Here is a 22936-nt window from a genome sequence, read left to right as displayed (position 1 = left end):
ATTAAAATTTTACTATTATAAAAGTCAAAATAAGACTGTGATAGATGAGAAATATTGAAAACAAAAGTACAGGTAGTAAAGAACACTATTTTAACTTTAGTAGGGCAGATAATGAATCAAACTAAACAGATGTAGTCTTATTTATGGGGTTTTCAAAGAAGCAGCCTCTCTACATGGTCATACAGAAAGAAAGAAAGCAGCGTAAACAAGCAGAGTAAATTTGTAAGTTATGAGGCATTTATACAAATTTATCAATAATTTGCCTATTCTATCAATATATAAGCAGAATTAAACGTTAAGTTATGTCCCAAAAAAACTTGAGTTTGCTATTTATTACTTAAATCCTCAGTTTTACTTTACAAAGGTAAGGAAAACAAAAAAATTGAATAATCAAGATTTGCAAATTAATGTGATTGGAGTACCAATGTATACGGTACTTAAAAATTTAAAAAACTACAATTATATATATATTTCTGAAAATTAATAATAAAAAACTAATGAAAATTAAGTAAAATCTTTAATTACAAAGAACAGTGTACATCCTCAAGTTTAGGAATCTTTCTTATTATATGCCTAATATAATTACATAAACTACTTTTTGACAATGACTCTTCAAATTTCACGTAGTAATAAAAAATATAAATTCACTTGCATCAGTAAAATATTTTGGCACATTTCTTAATAATAAAAATTAAAACTGATGGCTTGCATCTTTTATTATATGTTTAATTAAAATTACTTAAATTAAATTATCATTTCTTATTTTATTTGTTGAACCAGCCAACAAAATTTATATTTAGCATACCGAAGAGTATTATAATATTTATATTTATTACAATTTTTTTTTTCAAACTAGATCTGAGTGACAATCTACGGCCTGAAGAGATGTACAGAACTTAGTAGTTCATTAATTATATGTTCACCGTTTTGAACTAGTTTCAGGTAGATCATCAAAGTTAGAACCTGTATTTGATGAATTGATGTTAGCTTGACCAGAATTTGTTTCTGAAAATAGAAAAATAATAGCATTTAAATATAATTAAAAAAATATAATTATATGTGTATGAATTAAATTCAAATACAACATTAAAAATGAATAAAAAAAGCTACTGAATCTTTTCCAGTTACACTTAACATTTTCTACATCTAAACTTGAAGTGTGGAGTTTAGTTGGATTTACACAACATACAAAGACTAACAACGGAATCAGTAGATCAAACTGATTTTAAAAAAAATTGTTTTTATGATTCCCTTTTCCTAATTAACTTTTTAGATTAATTTTAACCACCTTACTCTTCCTATCTTAAAGTTTCATTATTTAAATTATTATTTGTTCATAAAAGGAATATTAACTCTACATATGACACAATTAAAAACAAAAAAAACTCTACATATGACACAAAAAAAAAAAAACTATGAAAACGGGGAGTAAAATAACTTATTTACACTAGGGAGTGGATTATAATTGTAGAGGCATGTTTTATAGTCAACTGCAAGGTTGATCAGGAATGTTAACTCTTGATAAGTATTTTTTACTTGCTTTATTTCAACTCACAATGTGTTTTATTTTCAATTTTTTTCAGTAATTTTTTTTTCCTGTTTGTTCTCAAATCTTTGGGTGACAATACAATATTAAACCATTACTTTTGCAAACATCCCCTCATACTGTGGAAGGGGGTAAATTAAGGGTGCAGGTGTAATAATTTAACAACTTCCTGATATTGCCTACTGGTGAAATTTTGCACAGTTAATAAGGTTGGGTATCAATACAATACTGTACCATTATGTTTGCAAACATCCCACTGTACGTAGGGGGGGAGGTAAATTAAGAGTGCGTGTGTAAAACGTCTTTTGTAACCTACTAATTAAACTCATGCAATGAATGATAATTTGATTAAAGTATGACTAAAAAGTATAAAAAACAAGTTTTTAAAAATTCTTTAAAATTTTTCTAATATTATTAGAAATGCTTATTAGGATGGGAGGAAATGAATTAATTACTTTGTAATCTACTGGTTTATTTACATTTTACACAAAGAGATTCCTTCAATATCTGTTTACTTCAACTAGATAACTAAACTATTTATGTTATAAAGTATATACTACACTAGGGGGTCAACAAACAATAAGCAGGGTATTTAACAAAGTTACTTTGTAATAAAAGAATAATCGGAAAGGACTACTGAGCTAAACAAAATAAATCAATTTATTTAAAAAGTATTCTGTCATGTCCTTAAGTACTTTTCTATACTATATAACTTTCACAATTTTTTCTTTTACCTGGGGCACATATCAATTTTCCAAGAACCAATTTTTAGGATCACCTCTGTAGAGTTGCAACAATTTCTGCTTTGCTTCTGAATTTTGTTGGCATCAGTTGATTTGTTTAAAATGAAGCATCAGTAAGTCAACTGCTGCTAGAGAAAGAGAGTGCATTGCACTAGGCCTCATACATCAACACAAAAGTGCTGATTTATCAAAAGTGGACTTCTCATCAAACAATTATTCCATGAGATTGTTTGGTTTGTATTATGTAAACATTTTGCCACTGGCAACTTTCATGTTAGCAGTAAGGTGATTTAAAAAAATATCAGGACTTTCGCTCGCAGAGTGAGAATCCATTGAATCTCCAGAGGATGTTCATGAAAGCCTCTGATGAATGTATCTTATGTTCTAAACAAATTTAAAGAGTACAATCCTTTGTTTTTAATCGATATATCACAAATATCATGTTCCTGATTACACTAGAAAACTTTCTCATCCCACAGATACAGATTAACTGGAAGCTTTCATTTTCAGGGTACAACATTTCATTTGACAGGGTACAACACACCACTGCACAGAAGTCTGGGATTTCCTCAATAACTGTTTCTAAGGTTGGTGGATTGGAGTGCCCAATTGCACATCCCCTTGTTCCCTGAATTTGACAAATGATTTTTTAAATGGAGTTGAAAGATCAAGTGTTTGTTTTATCCTTACCTTTAAATCTTAAAACTGAATCATTGCGATAGCAGCAAAAGTGATTCTGGAGGACATGCTTGATTAAGCTTGGCAAAAATTAATTATAGATAGGGTGTTTGCTGTATCGCCAAATGGTACTAAAACTGATCTTAAGTAATAGTAAGTATTCTGAATAACTTCTATATGATTTAAATATTATAAATCACTTTTCAAATATTCAGTATATATATATATATATATATATATATATATATATATATGAATTCGGGGATGTCATATCTGTCTAGAGTGGTTTCCAGTGAGTGGTTTTTGTGTCCTATCAGCGGGTGGGGGGTGGGTGAAGGTCTTGTTTATATGTGAAGTTAAGGAGAGAAAATTTGTTGCCTTTGAAGTTTGTGTATTAAATAGATCTGAAGCAGTAAAGATTTTCCTGTTATCCAACTGAAGCCCTGATGACTGCATTCCAATTTTCTACACTTTACTCATAAAACTTAAAAAAAAATATTTATTCTTTAATATAAAATCTGAATATATTTAATATAATAACTAAAAAGTGCATGCATGCTGGAGCTGTAATCTATGATTATTTACAAAGAAAAACAAGGAATGAAAAACAGTTATCCAATACCCTCAAATGTTTTGCCTTTTTTTTGACGGTCCACTATTTAGAAGAATTATGAATATAGTAGGAAGGCATGCGAGCAGGTTAAAAGCCAGGCTGCATTCAGATTAATTAGTAAAAGATCCTCAGAGAATTTCACAAACTGTTTCTTGTCATGTGCTTGATTAACATTTTACAATTTTTCTTTAACACTATTCATTTTTTTTTCTGCTGAAAATCTCAAGGAAAACCGCAAAAAAAAATGAGCAATATCTTAGATGATGACTGGCAGTCTAAGTAAAATATAATAAAAATATTAAATAAGCTACCTAAATTACACAAATGAGAAATATACATAGAGTTCATTTTGCATCAATTAAAAAAAAATTAACACAGTGCCATTTTTTATCAGATGTGGCTATTACAAATAATTATTAAATGGTTTTTATTATATAATGTGAATGATTTATCAATCAACTTATAACATTTTGTATTTTGTTATAGAGGAATTCTGATCATTCAACCTAAACATAACTCTGGGGAAATTGTATAACCAAAGATTTGGCTATTAGAAAAACAGGATGTAACAAATGTATAAATAAGCCAGCGATTTGAAAGGCTATTTAATACAAGAAAATACAGTCAAATATAAACCAGACTTTCTTTGAAGTAATCAAACATGTTTCTGCATGGTGTTGAAATTATTTCTGCAAACAGTGAGTTTAGGACTCACTGTATCCAATTATGTATACTCCACGGTACCACTTAGTACCTAACAAGAGGAACAGATGACCAGTATCTAATGCTGCTGTGCAGCATATTATTACTAATTTTTTAACGACCAAAAAGTGAAATTTTGCAAAGATTGTCAACAGTTTTCAAAAGTTTTTCATGATGGGTTGCCACTTATTGAGAAGAACATCCAAGTTGGAATTTGTCAAGGACTTTTGGCCTGCTGTGAAGTAGATGAGGATGCATTTTTGAGTATTTTTCCATGATCAAAAAACAATTAATGCTCTATATTATTGCAACATTAAAGAAGCTTATTAATCCAAAAGATTGGATGTCCTGATTCACAGTATTACTTCTTCATGACAATGCAACCACTCCATATTGTTACCATAATTCAAGAAAAATTGTAGCAACTCCACTGGGCCACTATAGAATATCCTCTTTATAGCCCTGATTTGTCACCAAGTAACTATAATTGGTTTGAACTGCTAAATGAAGCACTAGGGGGAAACAATAGTTTTCAATGATAAATAGTTGGAATAATTTGTATGCGACATATTTGTTTTAAATACACCCCAACACTTTTTAAAAAGATTAAAACAGAAATCTGCCAACCTGCTGGAAAAAGTGTGTAAATGCCAATGGAAATTATGTAAAAGCACCTTGTAAAAATCTATTTAAAAAAAAAATCAGGTTTCTATTTGACAGATCCTTGTAATTATCATTCATATAACCACATAAAACTATTTTTGAAAAATACAAAATTATCTATTATATTATAAAAAAATTATGCATGAATGTGTTTAAATTAGCAAATACAATATGTTACTACTTTAATGTGTAAATACATGGTGTTAATAGAATATATATATATATACACTATTTTGTTTTATTTTTTGTAGCAATCTTATGGCAACATTTTAAGGGTAGAATACCCACAGTTGTAGCTTTTTTTTACAAAGTGTGTGCTAATACCACTGACACCATTTCAATTTCTACCCATATTCTGATTCATTTTTGTCAGATTTTTACTTTAAACTATATCCTATCATCATTTACCTTGGCATTAAGTTTGCTAGCGCCACAACAATTGGTGCTACACACATTTATTCTTACATGCAATTTGAAATGAGACTACCTTTAAGTTATCTTAGAATCACTATTTATAATCTGGTTAAAAAAGACAGTTTGAAATCATTTAGTCATTAATAAATAATTTCATATAGAACGCTTCATGAAATTGGTGGAAATTCACTACATAGTGATGAAATCATAAACCATCTCTTCTCCCAGACTTTTCAATTAACTCTGCACCAGGTCATCAATAATGACAGATGTGTCCACTCTGCACTAGATCGTGTACATTTGTAAAGCCCTGTTTAACCTTTTAATTGCTATGCTCCAAATATTTTGAGTGCATCATATCATTTAATCATTGCTGCGCTCGAAATATTCAGAGCACAACCTCGTGTAAATTCAAACTAATAAAAAAAGGTGTTTAATAGTGCTTAAATAATTTTATATTATTTTATTTATTTTGGAAAACCCCCAATTCTTATTACAACTTGTAAATAATATGATTCAAGATTATTTTAATGGTAGTGATAATGTATATTACTGCGTAAGTTAATCAAAGTAATTTTTTTTTTGTCATTATGGACAACCCTGATTTTATTACAAAATTTTAAGTTTACAAAAACAAAACCAAATTTCTTGATGAACTGGACGGTCAGAATTTACTAGTACAAAACAGTGAAAAACAAGTCATGGATAACCCTGGATTTTTATTGTGTGTTTTCTGCTCAGAAAGAAAAATTTAATGCTTTTGGTCATCAGTTTTCTTTTTCCTGACATACGGTAAGGTTCTTTACTTTTTTATTCTTTTATTTATTTATTTTTAATTATAAAACTTGAAATATTTAAAAAATTAATTCATCACAGAAGGTCCTGATGGTTGGTTACTACATTAGCAATGAAAAGGTTAAATACCCTAACCCATTTTCTCACCATTCCATTGGACATAATATTATCCCTGTACACTTCACTAATCTGTTGATGAATTTAGCCGATTTGTACATCTTGCATTTAGGAAAGCAATTATAGCATATAGTTCACAATCAGTGGCACTGTCTATAGTGACAGGCATTTTAAACATGCACAAAACACGGTGAACAAAGACTAGCAATCATGTAATGGCATCTGTACCAAGCCAACAGATATAGTTATTCAGTGGACATGCATGAAACGGTGACAGCCACACTGCTGAAGACATTTTCAAAACAATACTTAAAAAACATACCTCATAAAAATACCCAGTTAAAACTAATGCTGTACAACTTCAGGTTGATAATTATGTATCTACTGTACAATTATAAATCATACTTATTAAATTTTAAAGTCAGGCATGTTTTCATTCTGTTTACTAAATTTTAAACAGCAGTACAAAAATATAAATAAAACTAAATTTACTTATTTTTATTGAAAAATGTTAATAGATGATTAGAAATCAATGTGCTTTAACTTAATACTCTAATTCATTCATTTCAAAATAATTATCTAATTTCAAAATTTTGTCTGTATCAAGTTGAAATTTCTAAAATTTTATTACTTAAAAATAAATATATATTAAGAAAACATAACTAACCAGATCTATGCTTTATGATGCTCTCTTGAAGCTGAGCACGCAATGATTCACGAGTAAATGAGCCTGTTGTCGGTGGAGCTGGAATTGACATGCTTGGAAGAGATGTATTAACAGGCAATGGTAATGGGAGTGGTGGAGGAGGTGGCACAACTACACTCTGCTTAATAGACAATTCTTTCTCCCTACTATATTAAGACAAAGGAAATAAAAAACCATACATATATATATATATGTATTTTCATATATATGAAAATAGATTTAGTAAAATCAAATATTATAACCAAATATTCATTCATTAAAGTTATAATAACAATAATATGTTACATGCAATAATGCATATGCAAATACATGCATATGTATCAGAAAACATGCTGGAACCACACCATGTTATGTACAGAGACTGCCACAAATATGATAATGCAAAAAATCTGAATTACAAAAAATTATCAAGATATCAAAAAAATATTTAAAAAAAAAATTAATAATAGAATATTAAAATAAAATTTAGTTACAAGAGCATTATTCAAGTTAACATATAAATGAAAATAAAGAATTAAAAGTAATTTGCAATTTACTGAATTCCAAGCTCTTTAATTTACTTAATTACAGAGCCAGAACTGTAATGTTACATTTGTCAGGATTTCAAGAAAAGTGTCAAGAGATTTAATGTCTTTTATAATGGATAGTTTGTAATAAATTCTGACGTAATATTACATGTTATTTTATATTTGTTTTCATGTGCGTATATGAATTTTTTGCATTAATTGGACAAACTATATCATGATTAATAATAACCTTGTTTAATAGCTGAGAGTGGACTCATTTTACTTTAATTCAAAAAATTATTTTGTTTAATTTTAATGAGTTTACAATTACTTTTGATATTTAAATAAAAATAAATTTTAATTTTTTTATTTCATTTCATCAAATCCATTATGCATTTTTCAATTTTTATTTAGGAAAAAAATTCTGTAGCTCCACATTTAGATCTTTGTAATAAGTAATATAAATTCATTGAAAAAAGAAAATTTACTCCTTGATAGTTTTTAACGTTTAGGAAGACTTTCATTAGAAAGTCTGCATTATACTTATATTTTTTCTTCTACCTTCTCTCTTTCCTGTCAGCTCAAACCCTGAATCATACATATTACTCACATATATTACCATACTGTATATTCTAGTGGTGGGTGTTAAAGCAGCTTCTTTAAATTGGGGAAGCAAAGTATGAGACCATCAAAGTTTTATATTCAAGAGTTCCAAATTGGGCCTGATATGCCTATAAAAAAAGCCAGGCCTCCTTGTCTGAATCTAAAAGAGATGTAGGAAAAAATAATGGTGTTAGAATTTGCTATTATTATTGTTATTTTGGCCACAATCAGGAATGGTATAAAAGATAAAATGAATGATTGGTAGAGGGGAACCCCCCTACAAACAGGGGTCTCATAACAGATCAGTCTCCTAAACAGGGAAAACACAGAAAAAAAGAAAAAAATGTAATGAAATGATACATAAATGATTATGAGGAGTTTAATATTAAATTAGAAAAAATATATCAGAATTTTGTTGATTTTGCAAAATTGAAAAATGTTGATTTATAAATTAGAAATACTTTAAAATATTTGAATAGTTGTAAAGCTTTATAGAAGCAATGCGTGAACAGTAAAATAGTTACAAAAATAAAGAATGAAGGTATTTGAAACGAGTTGAAGAAAAATTTTAAAAATTACGGGGACTGATAAAATATGAAATAAACATGTTTTAAGATAAATCTGAAAGTAATCTTACAGCAGAATCTAAAATAAAATGAAAACTTTCTTCTTTATATGTTTAATATACTTTACACTCTCTAAATGGAGTGTAAAGTATATAAAACATATAAAGAAGAACGTTTAAAATTTATTAAAATACAATTGAGGATGTGAAATGTAGAAATCATTGAAGCTAAGAAATTGAGGGGAATAGAAAAAAAGAAAACAGGAATACAAATAGTGAATTTTTAATGATCTTATATGGTAATAAAAAAAAAAAAAAACATGAAAATGGGAATAAATGGAACTAGAAAAGTTTCAAAATTAGAAGGTTAACTATAGATGATTGGATGGTAAAACTGTAAACAATCACAATCAGATTCTGGGTTCAATCATTAACTATAATCAATAAAATGTACTTTGTTGTAATTATAAAACAAAATTTCATCAAACTGCTGCTACTATTTAATGAGAATAAATCAAAATATGATTTTAATTATGAAAAACAGAGAAATATACACACTATGAAAAAGTGGTCATGTCAGTTTCTAACCTAGTATATATTCTCTATTGTTTGATTTAATCAACAGCTTTATTTTTCTCTGTCATCTGATTCTAAGAGATTTACGTGTGTTCTAAAATTTTATTGTTCCAGTAGGATGTAAATAATAGATGAGACAAATGCAGCAAGGAGATAGATAAAATATGATTATCATATGTATCTACAGAAATTTAAGAATTCAAAACTTGTATTAACTGGAGAAAAGATGTTTAATATGAAAATATTTAGTATACTCACAGTCCAATTTTATGAGCAAGATTTATGCTGTATGATCTTTCAATTAGCTCCTTCCGTTTTATCTCTGCGCTCCTTTCAACATCACGTGTCAATTTATCACATTTCTCTCTCAACAATCTTTCTTCAGCTTCTTTTGCTGAAGATTACATTAATAAAAAAAAAAAAAAATAAGATAAAAATTATACATTTTTTTTTTAACTTACATAAATCTTCATTCTGATCAGTACATAGAAATACATTATATAGAGTATATTGTAATATGCAAACAGCTTCATAATTCAAAACTGAGGGATACTAGGAGATTGAATCAAGTGGGGATGAACAAAGTTATAAAATTATAACTTTAAGGTGTGATTGAAATTTTAGTCAGCCATCTTGGATCTGCCACTTATAATCAAACTTTTTTTTTAAATGGGAGGTGGACATGTGATACATGATTTTAATGTAAAATTTTTTGAAATGGCAGGCCACTCTGTGGCTCCTCTATGATCTATCCAATGATCTGGAAATGTTTCGTTTAAAATTTGCTGTGCCCTTAGATAGTAGTGAGTTGGCAACCAATCTGCTGAAACTAAGTTATCTAATTGTTGTCCAAGATCTTCCTGAATATTTCATATAAAATCCTTGAATTTTGGCTGGCTGGGAGATTGAAATATTTAGACCTGCTAACACAAACAGAGTTAATAGTTTGTTTGTCAGAAGACATAGAATTGTCTAAAAAGTTGACATTAAAATCACATGACACTACATCACTATGACATTGAATTTATTAGGGATTTCAACAAGAGTTTCTAACAGTTTATGAGGAAAGACTTCAAAGAAACTAGAAAGAAATCTATAAATTACCATCATTATTAACTTTAGAATAGGAGACTGAATTGCACAGCATTCAAAATTAATTTCTTCCATGAACATACAATAACTTTCAACATTATTAAAAAGACAGTTTTTAACAAACATTGACATTCCCTCATTTTTAAGAGAATTTCTATAAAATCCTTTCTATAAAATTCAGCAAGTTTGAAATTACCGAGCTCAGAAATGGGTTCTATGTTGGTCAGCCAATGTTCTGAAAAAGATACAAAATCTCGTGACTCATTGGAAAGAAGTATTTCAACCTCCTTGGTCTTATTTCTTGGAAATTGAATATTATATGGGAAATTTTAAAGTTAATGTGATTACAATATTTTGGAGAGAAGGAATCAGCATTTGATATTTTAAAATTAATTTCACTACCGATGTTATATGATAAATATTATTAAAATTTATCGTTTTTTGGGGTAAAACTTTTTAATATTAATTATTCTATTAGCGCTACCTGAAATTCTATCATTAGAGGTATGTGAAGAGTAAAAACAGGGAATCATTTCCAAGACAGAAAAAGGATCCCTTCCTCCTCTATCATTTAAAAAAATCCTGCCTTAGAATTTCCAACAACAGGGCTTCATCTGAAACTGCCTTACCACCAAATGTAAATATAGCCTTTGGTGTGGGTATATTTAGCGCAGAGAACATTTGGATCAATAAAAGAACAATGTGTCACTGAACCAATATATCTCCTATCAGAGTTTCACTTTCTTTTGGATTGCTTTAAATATCAGTGTCAAACTGGGTAATGATGCCAATAACACCCTTGTGTGGCTCAATCTTCTGGTCTTTGCAACACTGGGATCTGCACTTGCAGACTATCGATGGCATTCATACAACCAATAATAATGATGATGTGATAAATCCTCCACCTCATGTAGTACAAAAGGCAGAGGATCTTCCAGTCTAACCACTGTAATCATGGTAACCCTAAATGACTTTGCATAGTCCCTTACATGACTTTCTCCAAGCGAAAGAACTTTACAAGGCTTACTAGCCCTTCGATACCTTTTTTTTCTTGCCCTGATGACAATGAAACCACCACTGTCAAGTATTTCCTCTCCCAATTCAGTAATGGAACAGATGGGAGATAACACAGCCAAACTGCAAGAACTTGCCTTGTTTTAAAAAAATGATGTAATCTACCACAGCCTGGCCATGCTCAACAACATTTTCAAGAAAGCTGCAGAAATTTCTGCAGTCAGAAGACAACATCTACACAACTCTTTTGAGAGAACTAATCTCCTCCTTCAGCCTCACCACATCAAGTCCGATGATGGCTTGCAGTCATATGACCTAGCCTCTTTCTTCCCCAATGCCAAAAGAGAGAGTTCAGAACACCTCTCCCTCAGGTTAGAATACTTGAAATTTGAGTACTCCATTTTAAAAAGTTCTCAAATAAAAAAAAAACTGATGTTAAATATTACCTTAAAATTACCTACTGAAAGAATAAACAATTAAAAAAAAAAGAAAACTAACATTTTAAATGGAATAGACATATTGAAACACAAACACAAACACAAAAGCATTAAAAAAAAAAAAAAAAAAAAAAAAAAAACGTGAATATTTAAATATCAGTAACCGTGGAACTAGACAATGAGAACATGGCAAACAAGATTGAGGAAATCGACGAGAAGGAAACAGTCAAGGTACAACAAACTGCCAACAAATAGTAAAAAATAACGATTCCTTTTTGAGGAATACATCGTTTTTGAAAAACCAATCTATCTAAAATTATGAGATGGTTGTTTGTTAACTGCGATAAAAATGGGCAAAATAAATGCAGTATTCTTAAGTTTATGGTATTAAGAGTGAAGTGACTTTATTTAATTTTTTTACATAAAAGAAATGAAACAAAACTTAATAAGCTATTCTAAAGTAACAATTAAAAATAGAATAGTATCATGTGGCAATATTTCTAAAATTTATAACCAAAAGAAAGAACTACACAACTGCTAGAAAGGTGAAAAAATGAAAATGCAAAAATTATGAAAATAATTAATTTAGATTTTAATTATATGGCAGACCAATATAAACAATAAAAATTCTATTTCAGGTATTAATACAAATTTCAAAATATTACAAATTAACAAAAAATTAAACATATTAGAAAAATATTAACATATAGATACAAACAGAATTTCAATTTGATAAACCATCAACAGTGTTCGATGGAGACAGTCTTATAAAAAATGCAACAGATAGCAGCACTTGTGTAATAAATTAATAAGCAATTTTCATTTTAATATTATACTAATGTAACAAATATTACTCCCAGTAAATAGTTAAAGTATTTTTTATATGCAGTTTAATTAAATAATTCATCATGACTGAGGATGTGGGATCCGATGAAAGTACTTTCACAATAAAATTAAGGAGATAAGATAGATCTTACTTAATATTCTGTATCGGTGATTTATATTATAAAATTAAAAATATATCTATCTTTATATACCAACATTGAGAGAGGAAGCTGCATAAGTCAGATAATCAAGGCTGTATTACATATTTACTTTTGAATTATTGAAAAATATTGATACAATACTGGAGAAAATATTGGTGTATTCCAAAGCAAAGCTCCTAGCAAGTTTTTATGATCTATATTTCTTAATGTGATTCATATTTAGTACACCAAATATGAATCACATTAAGAAATATAGATCATAAAACTTGCTAGGAGCTTTGCTTTGGAAATATCTAACTAAAGAATTAAATAATTTCACCTGTAGGCAATTATTTTTTGTTAAAAAATGTAATAGATTTTTATCAGATTAAGAAGTGAAAATTTTTTTTAAATGTACCTTTAAGAGCACACTGAACTCTACTTAATTCTAATAAAAGTTTTTGCCGTGTTAACTCATATTCATTTTTCATTTGCATTTCACTGTGTTCTCTTAATCTATCTTGTTCTTCCATCTGGAAAAAAAAAATAGATAATAATTATTTACTAATAGAAATAGTTTAAACTAAATAAAATACATTAATCTTAAAAGAGAATTTTAACAATCATACTGAATCAGAAATAAGATATATGATCAATGATGATGGCTTATGAAATTCGGAACTAGCACAACAAGCACAATTTTACACAACTTCCTTCTTTAAGAAACTGAATAGTTGTTGAGTTTGTGTTTTTTTTTTTTTAATTTTATGAGGGCGAATCAAATATAAACTGGAATTTTTGTTGTTGACGCACGGCTAATGAAGAGGGGCGTGGCTTCTCAGTGTTATATGTAGGGATGCGTGGAGGACGACGAGTAGGGATCCCACTCTTAGAAAGCCAGTTCACTACTTTGTCCTAGTCAGTATCGCAATGTCAGAGCAGCAGGTATCATTGTATGTTGTACAACTTATTATTAAATTTCTCTTGGCAGAGGGTGAAACCATCTGAAATTTTGAGAAGACTTCAGGCATAGTTCGGGGATGACACACTTACAAAGATTTAAGTGTATAATTGGCATAAGCAGTTTTTGGTCATAAAATGAAGGTCACCAACGTTGTCCAAGGACAAGTGCTACTGTGGGAAATGTTCTCATGGATTGTCACCTTATTGAGGACAACCGTTGATTAAGAATTGCAGAAATTGCTTCTGTGATTGGAATAAGCTATACCAGTGCTCATGCAATCATGGATTTAAAAAAGTGGCAGCATGATGGATCCCTTGTCTTCTCACACAAGGTCAGAAGCTCTATCAGCTAGGGTGTGCCAGTGGTTGTTGAGTCGTTACTAGCTGAAGAAGTTTTTTGCATCGAATCATGACCTGCGATGAAACTTGGGTGCACCATTACACACCAGAATCAAAATAGGCAAGTATGGAGTGGTGAAAAAAGGGAGAAACTGCACACATTAAAGCTAAAATCCTACTTTCAGTGGAAAAGGTTTTGACCACAGTATTTTTTCATTTTAAAGGAGTTTAGCATGTTGATTTTCTCCATTAATGTTGCACAGTGAATTCTGCATACTACTTCCAACTTTTAGATGAAAAAAAACTTGCATATTGTCAAAAAAAGACGTCAATTTCCAATCCAAGACGTCATTCTCCTTAACAACAATGCTCGACTCCATACCACAGCTCAAACTCAAGAAAAAATGGCATCCTTATTCTGGACTACACTGTAACACCCTCCATACAGTCTGGACATATCACTCTACGATTATCATTTGTTTGGGCCACTAAATGAAGCACTTGAAGAACAGAAATTTGAAGATGATGCTGCTGTTGAAGCATTTAGTATTTCTTTTTAATATCCTTCAATAAATTATAAAACAAAAATTGTGGTTTATATTTGATTTACCTACGTATTTTTCATATATCGACTTAAACACAAGTAATGAGTGAGGGTGAATCTCACATATAAATTAAATTATTTTTAATATACATTGAAAGAACATCACAGAATTCATACAAACTAATGCATGTCTTTGGTAATAAAAGATAAACACTACAACTGATTCTTTATAATTAATATATTTTCTACTAATCAAAAAGTAAGGTATAATAACTTCTATCATCATTTATATACAAGTTATATTGTAGTGATTCCCAAAAAAATATAGGACCAAGTCTTTCCAAACATAAATAAAATATACATAAAAGCAAAACATCTGATAAACTATTTTTCATTTACTTTTTTCACAGTAACTAAACTTTTAATTGAATAAGATAAATAAAGAATAATTTAGAAGGGAAATTTTATTTGTACACCGTTATATTTCGAAGTTTTTATTATTTAATTTTAAGTACAATTTATTATTTGTTTGTTTTTGGTTAGTAAACTTTTTGATAAATGCAGAAACATTTAAAACTGCATTGATTAATTTGTACTTGTATATTTATATTTTTACTTTTTAATTTATAATGAGTTTAATAAGGATTAAATGGTGGTATATAAGACAATTTATTAAATTATAAAATTAGTACAACAGTAAATTAAAAAAAGGCAACTACTTTTTAAAAAAGCAGACTTTTTTTGACATTTGAATTTGTACTTTGTCCCTTATTTATTATTACTAGGTTGCTGAAACTTCTCAAATGAAACAGAAGGAAGAAATTCACTGTTATCTAAATAAACTGCAAATTGCTTAATCAAATCACCATTGTAACTATGATCACAGCAAGAAGTGTGTTTATGTAACAAGTAACTCCATAACTCAGTGGATAAACACCTTCATAGATAGTTTTCTTTTCTGATTTTTTTTCTATGGCAATAATAATAATACTTCAAACCAAATAAAGGTAACAATAATTCTTTTTTAAAAATAATGGTAAACTTTGCGAGACAAAATTTTAAATTTTAAATTTGTGAGTATTCTTAAGAAATTAAAAAATTTTCTTATACTGTAATATATATTTTTAGGTTAAAAAATCATAAATTTGTAAAATGTGAATAGTAGTTATCTAAACTAATATAAAATAACTAGAATTCTAGGGGTTTTATCTCTTCTAACTGAAAGTTCCACAACACCTGGAACATTTCAAAAAGTAGCTTTAAAAACTGGAGGATGTGTAGTAAAAATATAAAATGCCAATGGCTATTAATAAGACATATTTAACAAACTAGTTCCTTTAAACTGTTTAAAAAGTTAAATAACACCAGATGCAAACTTCTTGACTGCTGCAAAGCAGTGGCAAATTAATTTTTATGAAGATACAGATATAAACTCAAATTTTCATGATTTGGTCTTATTAGCGAGTGCAAGGGAGATGACTCATTAATCAAACACTTGCATGTCTAAACCTGCAAACAATTTTAGCTGCTATTTCTCTCCTACCTGTCAGCTGTAATCAAGGTACAGCGTGCATTATTATTATTATTATTATTATGTTTCACAAATGAAGGAGTCATTTCACCAGAAATTCTTGTAAAACTTAAAAATCAGTTTGAGGATGTCTCTCTTTCAGCCTGGTGTATATTAAAAAAGACATCCACAGATGTCAGAATAAAGTTAAAAATGAAATGCATGCTTGTTGGATACGAACCTTAGTCAATGAAAATAACAGAGTGAGAAACTGAGCTTACTTGAGAGGATCTGGTAATTACTTTTATGGAAATCTTTGAAAACTTAAAAAAAGTGTTGGAAGTGTAGAAAAACGGCAAGACAAAACTCAAATTTAAAATTTAGCAAAGTGAGTGCTGGGTGGGTTCTACATCTTATATCTTGAAGTTTAAGAAAGATTAGATGCTATCACATAATTTCTGGAGAAGCCTTCTTTTTAGGGATTATTCAAAATATACTTTGAATTTTTCATAGAACAAAAAATTATCATTGTTCACATTACTACACTACAAGTATAAAGTGAAGTCTGCAAATCATTCCAAGAAGAGTCACCAATCTTCCTTACCTTCAAGAAGAGATTTAATTCTTCCTTAGCACTGCTATCACTTAAAGCAGCTTTACATTGCTACTACAATTATGGAAATTCTCTAAGTTGAAGTGGAATCTGTCCCCTAGTCACCATATAATGTAGATGTTAGTACCACTGGAATATTTTTTGTCCATCCTACTTAAGAAAGAATTTAAATATATTTTTGCATTGGCAAGAGAAAGCACTGAGAAAAAGTGTGTCATTCACTCTAATGAGACAGACACATGCAATGAGGTACAAGAGTGCATCACACTAAATAGATTTTATGGCTATAAAATTCCTTTTTACATTTGAACTCCATAACATTACCTATCTCTTGGATTGTCTTTTTGGTTTTATCTCTTCTTAGATTTTAATTAATGTATATACTAGAAGGTGAATCTAGGTTGTAAGACATCTTAGGTAATGTAATCTCATTTCACAAACAAGGGAAACAAACCACTTATTCAATGGAGTGATTAAATGCCATTACATGTTTAAAGTTTAAATTGACATTAAAATACCAAAAAAAATAGATTACTAATAACCTAATAGTTTTGAAACATGGAATACTCTTTTGATAGAATAAACTCTATCAGTTGACCAAAATCTATTTGGATTATCAAATAACTCTTTCAACAAGAAATGAAATAAAATCAAAGCTAACAATAATTTAAATGTAGACAGGGTATATACCTGCTGTTGAAGTATGAAGTTTATCTGCGATATTTTTTCATTAAGATTATACTCGCTATCGATTAAAGCCTGTTGCCGCATAATACCAACAGCTAGTTCTTGATTTTCATTACTTAAGACATTTTTTTGATTTGTACCATTATTCTGTTCTATTTTCTCCTGAAACAAGCACCCAATAAAGTTTACATTCACAGTTATTTTTACATATTTAAAATAATAAAATAATTGGTGTAGAGTAATGCTGTACATGATTTCCATATTTTGAATTCAAGCAAGATTTACAGATTCACTCACTAGCAACTGAAGATTATACATACAAATGCTTAATAATTAAAGAATGTTAAATAGTTAAAGCATTGAATTTGTACTTTGTCCCTTATTTATTATTACTAGGTTGCTGAAACTTCTCAAATGAAACAGAAGGTAGAAAGTCACTTATCTAAATAAACTGCAAAGTGCTTAATCAAATCACCATTGTAACTATGATCACAGCAAGTGATTATGTAACAAGTAAGATTAATCTGATGAATTAACTTAAGTTAATTAACTTTAACAACTCAGTTTTTAACTCCATACCTCCAACCAAAAAAAAAAAAACAACTATAAATAAAATTCAAAACTTTCCACTTTCATCAACAAAGTGAAAATTAAAATACTACTGATTTATAGATCACCAAGAAAGGAGCTTAAATAAAAGTATGAAAAATTATCAATATAAAATTTGTTAGTATTACTTAACCAAGTAAAATTGGTTTTCAAGTCTAGGAAAAGAAAATAACTTATTCTTATCTACCCTGACGGGTAGATTGTCCTTTCTTCCACCCAACCTTTTTTTCTTATCCCTGATCCCTTCTTTCCTGTTATTAGTTATATGGGTGTAGGTCTGACCCTGGAATGTTCTCCATGATTAAGATGCTGGGATCTGAAGAGCCAGTACATCCTTGATACGCTAAGGTAGAACTGCCTGTGGATTTTCTCCTGTTTAATGGTTATACAATAAGCCCAATGACAGGAGAGTACATTGGGTAAATCTGGGCCTTCTAATCTCAACCAAAAAAAATAAATTATTCAATTTGTCATAAAGAAAATATTAGTATATAATCTTTACTGTTAATCATTGTGCTGTTCTGCTCCTAACATATATTATTTTCATTTAAATGAATTTCCATTTACTGAGTATTACACTTTCAAATACTTTTAATTTATTTTTAATTTCCCAGGGAATATTCCTACTTCAGGAAGGCATTAATTAAATGGGCCTACTATTTGTTCACTGCAATATTTTAGTATTATATTTTACAAATAATACTTTATCAATACCACAAAAAAATTATTGTTTTTTTTAGAGATCTAATCATTAAATCCAAGTTCTCTTCATGGTTAGTTCTACGCTCATATTAGAATATCTTTGCAAACTTTCTATATGAAAACTTTAATCTTTGTTGTAGGTAATTCCCTTATTCTGCACGACTTAAATTGCTGGTACTTGAAATATTTATTAATTGAGTAGCTAATTTTCTAGATATCTAAAAATTAATTTTCATTACAAATCCATAATATTTTGGAAAAGTTGCTAAATTTTTAATATCTTTTTTCTTTATTATTTTCCACTGTACAGATTAAAAGTTTGATACAACAAATATTTTACCTTTTAGCTCGTAGTACTTCTTTCACCTAATTATTTTTACAATTTTCTTCAAGCTTTATTAATATAAAATATGGTTCTTTTTTTTTAATCAAATTACTTTTCCTGAACCCGTTCTATTAACTTTTAATAAATCATTGAATTTCTTGATGATATTTTCTATTTTTTTAGCAACTTTTTAAGTAATTTTCCTGATATGAGATGCTACAATGAAGTTATTTATCAGTTAATAATAAACTTGTTAAGTACATTGATTATTTCAAGTTGATTATTCTACTACATTGCTAGAGTGGAGCCAAATTCTTTCATTATCAGTTGACTACTATTACTACAATTTACAGAGACTTTACAACAACTTGATACATATTATCTGGATAAGTTATTATCCTTCAAGTTAAAAAACTTAAAATATTATCTTCTCTATTATAATATTAGACACATTTTAACTATATTAAAACCATAACCACTAACCATAATGTAAAGGTTGTATAGGCGTTCAAAACAAGTATTATATAATTTGTTACACATACTAGAACCACCAAAATATCTTTAAAATCTTTAAAACTACTATTCTGTTATATTTTTCAATGAGCCTATCTAAAGATTATAATCTTCATCTAAAGTTTTCAGAAAATTCACCTCACTTTTCATTTGGAGAACAGTATACTCCTAATACTATATTATTTTTTCCTTTTAGAATGTTCAATAATACTTTTATCAGTAGATATTTTTATCTTTAAAATTTTAACATTGATTCAAATCTGTCATACATGACCTTAAATGTAAACCCTTACTTTTTTGTAATGAACCCTGTTATTTAATCAGTCTCAGTCATGATTAAATGATGAATAGTTATATAATTGATATTGGATTCAATTTACAATTGGTCAAGTATGAAAACTTAAAAATCATACTGTACAGAGTTAATTTGGTAATTAATTAATACTTTACAATATTTAATACTTTACTTTGGAATTAATTTATACTTTTGTATGTTTTTAACATGGGTGTAATTTTACATATTCTTTTATCAATATAAAGTAAATAATATACATTAGATGTTAAAACTCAAAAGATTTTTACTTTAAACCACTAAGTAAAACTATAAGCTGATCTGTGGGGCAGAAAGTGTAGCTTTTAAGCCTTTTATTAAGAAGGTCCAAGTTCAAATCTTGGTTTATATGATACAAAAATTTCCATTCCATTTATCATGACAGCTTAAAGGTTAAGTGGTGAATTAATCATCTAAAAAAAATTACACTAAAAAAAAATCGATAAATATGAACCTTTGTATGCTTGTGATTAACCTAGTCATAAAATCAAATTCAGCTGATCTATTCAGTCAATTATCTCTATTAACCACCTAATTAAAAAGTTATATTTATCCCATACCAGTTATTTATCATCATTACCTGTAGATCTACAATCAGTTTGTTCACCTGCATTTCAAGGGATTGTCTCTTGTCAGATTCAGATTCCAATTTTTTCTGCAACAGCAGCAACTGTAACACAATAGTAAATATCAGCAACCATGTATTCACAACTGTAAAATATGATGTTTGGCGTCAGAATGATGGTATTTATTCAAGAGATTACACATGTCAGGAATAATTATTGAAAGCCAATTCCTGTCTTCACTACAATTTTGTTTTACAGTATAATAAAATGCATAAGTTATAATAAAACTACACTTAAAAGGAAAGTGTGTATTACATATAAATTTCAAAACCAACTAATTTGTAACAAAAAAAGATCTTAAGCAAAGACTTATCTGTGAATTTGTAACATATTCAGATTAGAAAAAACTGATCAAATTGTATATTATACAGTAAATATCTTTAGATTAAATGTAGACATTTTAAAGATGTTTTGGATTTTAAAATTACTTCTTTGAGTTTTAGCAAAACCCACTTTTCAGCACCTCATGGTTTGTTTTCTCTTCACATCTTATTAAATGCTGATGTAAGAAAGTGACTTCGATTTTAATTTAAACCTAATGTAAAAAATTCTGCACAAAACTGATAACATATCACTGCACTGTCAGTTATGTTATGTTATGTTATGTTACAGGTATGTTGCTAGGTCTAATAATCAAACTTATAGAAATTTTTAGGGAAGCATTAAAATACAGCACTCACATAATCAGTTTATCATTGATATAAATGTTAGAGACAATGATTAATCAAGAATCAATTTTAATAACTTTTGTTTTATCATAATTCAAATATGAAAGACTTTAAATGAGAAGCTTTTATCCCACATGGAATCCATTATGTTATGTAGGTACATCTGAGAACAGGTGTATTGTATTCTCATCCTTCTGCTGGCATTGTTTCTAACTAAAAACAGTATCTACTTTTATTCTCTTTCTAATGGTGATGCAGGTTATGTTTATTTGTTTGTAAAAATTACTAAAGCTAGGAGAAACTACATAAATTTCTTGATTTCTAAATCTGTTTTATTTGCTAAATAGATTCCAAACTTGCAAATAGATAAATTATTTTTTATAACAGAATTATGTAATTAAAACTTAAATAATCTAATGAAAATTATGAGAAATTATTAACAAATTTCAAAAAATTTATTAAAAAAAAAATTTGAACGTAAAAAGATTACTTTTTTATTACTTATAATACTTGTTCAACAATTTCCAAATTGAGTAATCATAAAGGTTCTTAAAATCAGAAACATCAAAGAGAACTACAAGGGATTAGTTGTTGAAGCGGATGATACAAGAGACTATTCAACCAATTAGAGATTCCACTGAGGTTAAGTGACTAAATGTAAAAATAAACCCAAAGAGAATGCGTACGCTCCGCATTATAGTCTATAATATTGACCGTGGCCTTACTGATGAAAATGTCATATTCCTCATTAGGGAGCAGAACACTGATTTGGATGAAGCCACCTTCTGGCAGGACTGCAGGTTGGTCTTTAAAATGGGTAGGTGTGATACCCAGAAATATCACGGAATCTTTGTAATCTGCAGGCAGACTTGATTATCGATTTAGGGTCTTGCTGGGTATAAGAGTACGTGGATGTCCAAAGACGTTTCTAGTACTGCAGATATGGTCACAGGGCTAAATTTTGTAAGTTTGCTTTGGTGTGTGCCCATTATGGTGAGGAGGGCCACAAGCATGATGATTGTTCGCATAGGTCCGAGGCTCTGGCCTGTGTTAACTGTAAGAGGTTGCACAAGAATCATGAGCCAGTTATTAGTAAGGAGTGTGGCTGTTGAGCTGTACTTTAATTCCTTAGATGATTAGGTTCAGTCAACTTACTGCCCAGGATGCTTATGTAGTCCAGGTTGAGTTAGATAAGGTTGTAGAGAGACGGAGCCTCGATGTTACGGGTGATCTGCTGGGCTTTCACACGTGGAAAAAGTTTTGTGTAGGGCATACCTGTATGTATGTTTGCAGGAAGTCACTTGATAGTGTCTTTATACGCAGGTTTCTGACGCACATCATGTTGTGATCAGACTTGCCATTTGCGGAGAGAACCTTGAAGCTGTTAGTTCAAATTTCCAATACAGGGATCCCACTGAGGAACATCTAGCGAGATGAGATAGGATCCTTCGTATTGTGAGTAATGGTCCAATTCTACTGGTGTTGATGTTAATGCGATGTCACTTCTTTGGTACAGTGGGATCACTGATCATGGCAGTGACTTGAGTTTCATCATGCTTGCGGCCTTAACTGCAGAAGGAGGACTAGGCACTTTCATAGCATTAGGTCCTTTAAGCAAAATTCCTGGCATTCCTTCATTCAGAAGCAAGGGAATAAAGACCCTTGGGACATTGTGTATAGAGCCCTTGGACATAGGAAAGATGTCCTCTTGTCAGTTTTGTCAACCTGCGAGGGTGTGGTAATTGATAAGGACCATGTCCTTACTATTTTG

The 22936-nt window shown here is 29.3% G+C and overlaps 1 protein-coding gene across 1 annotated transcript in view; it reads right to left on the bottom strand.

Moving 5' to 3' along the window:
• Window positions 1-919: 919 nt before the first annotated feature.
• LOC142328335 (uncharacterized) overlaps window positions 920-22936 on the bottom strand; it is a 100427-nt gene continuing 78410 nt past the window's right edge. Inside the window, 7 exon segments of the mRNA XM_075372040.1 lie at window positions 920-1005; window positions 6939-7123; window positions 9486-9621; window positions 13154-13268; window positions 17395-17553; window positions 20452-20541; window positions 21188-21250. Of these exon segments, the coding sequence (XP_075228155.1) occupies window positions 920-1005; window positions 6939-7123; window positions 9486-9621; window positions 13154-13268; window positions 17395-17553; window positions 20452-20541; window positions 21188-21250 (834 nt within the window).

This window comes from Lycorma delicatula, chromosome 7 (genome assembly GCF_047948215.1).
Source record: "Lycorma delicatula isolate Av1 chromosome 7, ASM4794821v1, whole genome shotgun sequence".
NCBI classification, from domain to species: Eukaryota; Metazoa; Arthropoda; class Insecta; order Hemiptera; family Fulgoridae; genus Lycorma; species Lycorma delicatula.
The sequence above is the reverse complement of the archived record's forward strand: the minus strand, read 5'-3'. Positions and strand labels throughout refer to the sequence as shown.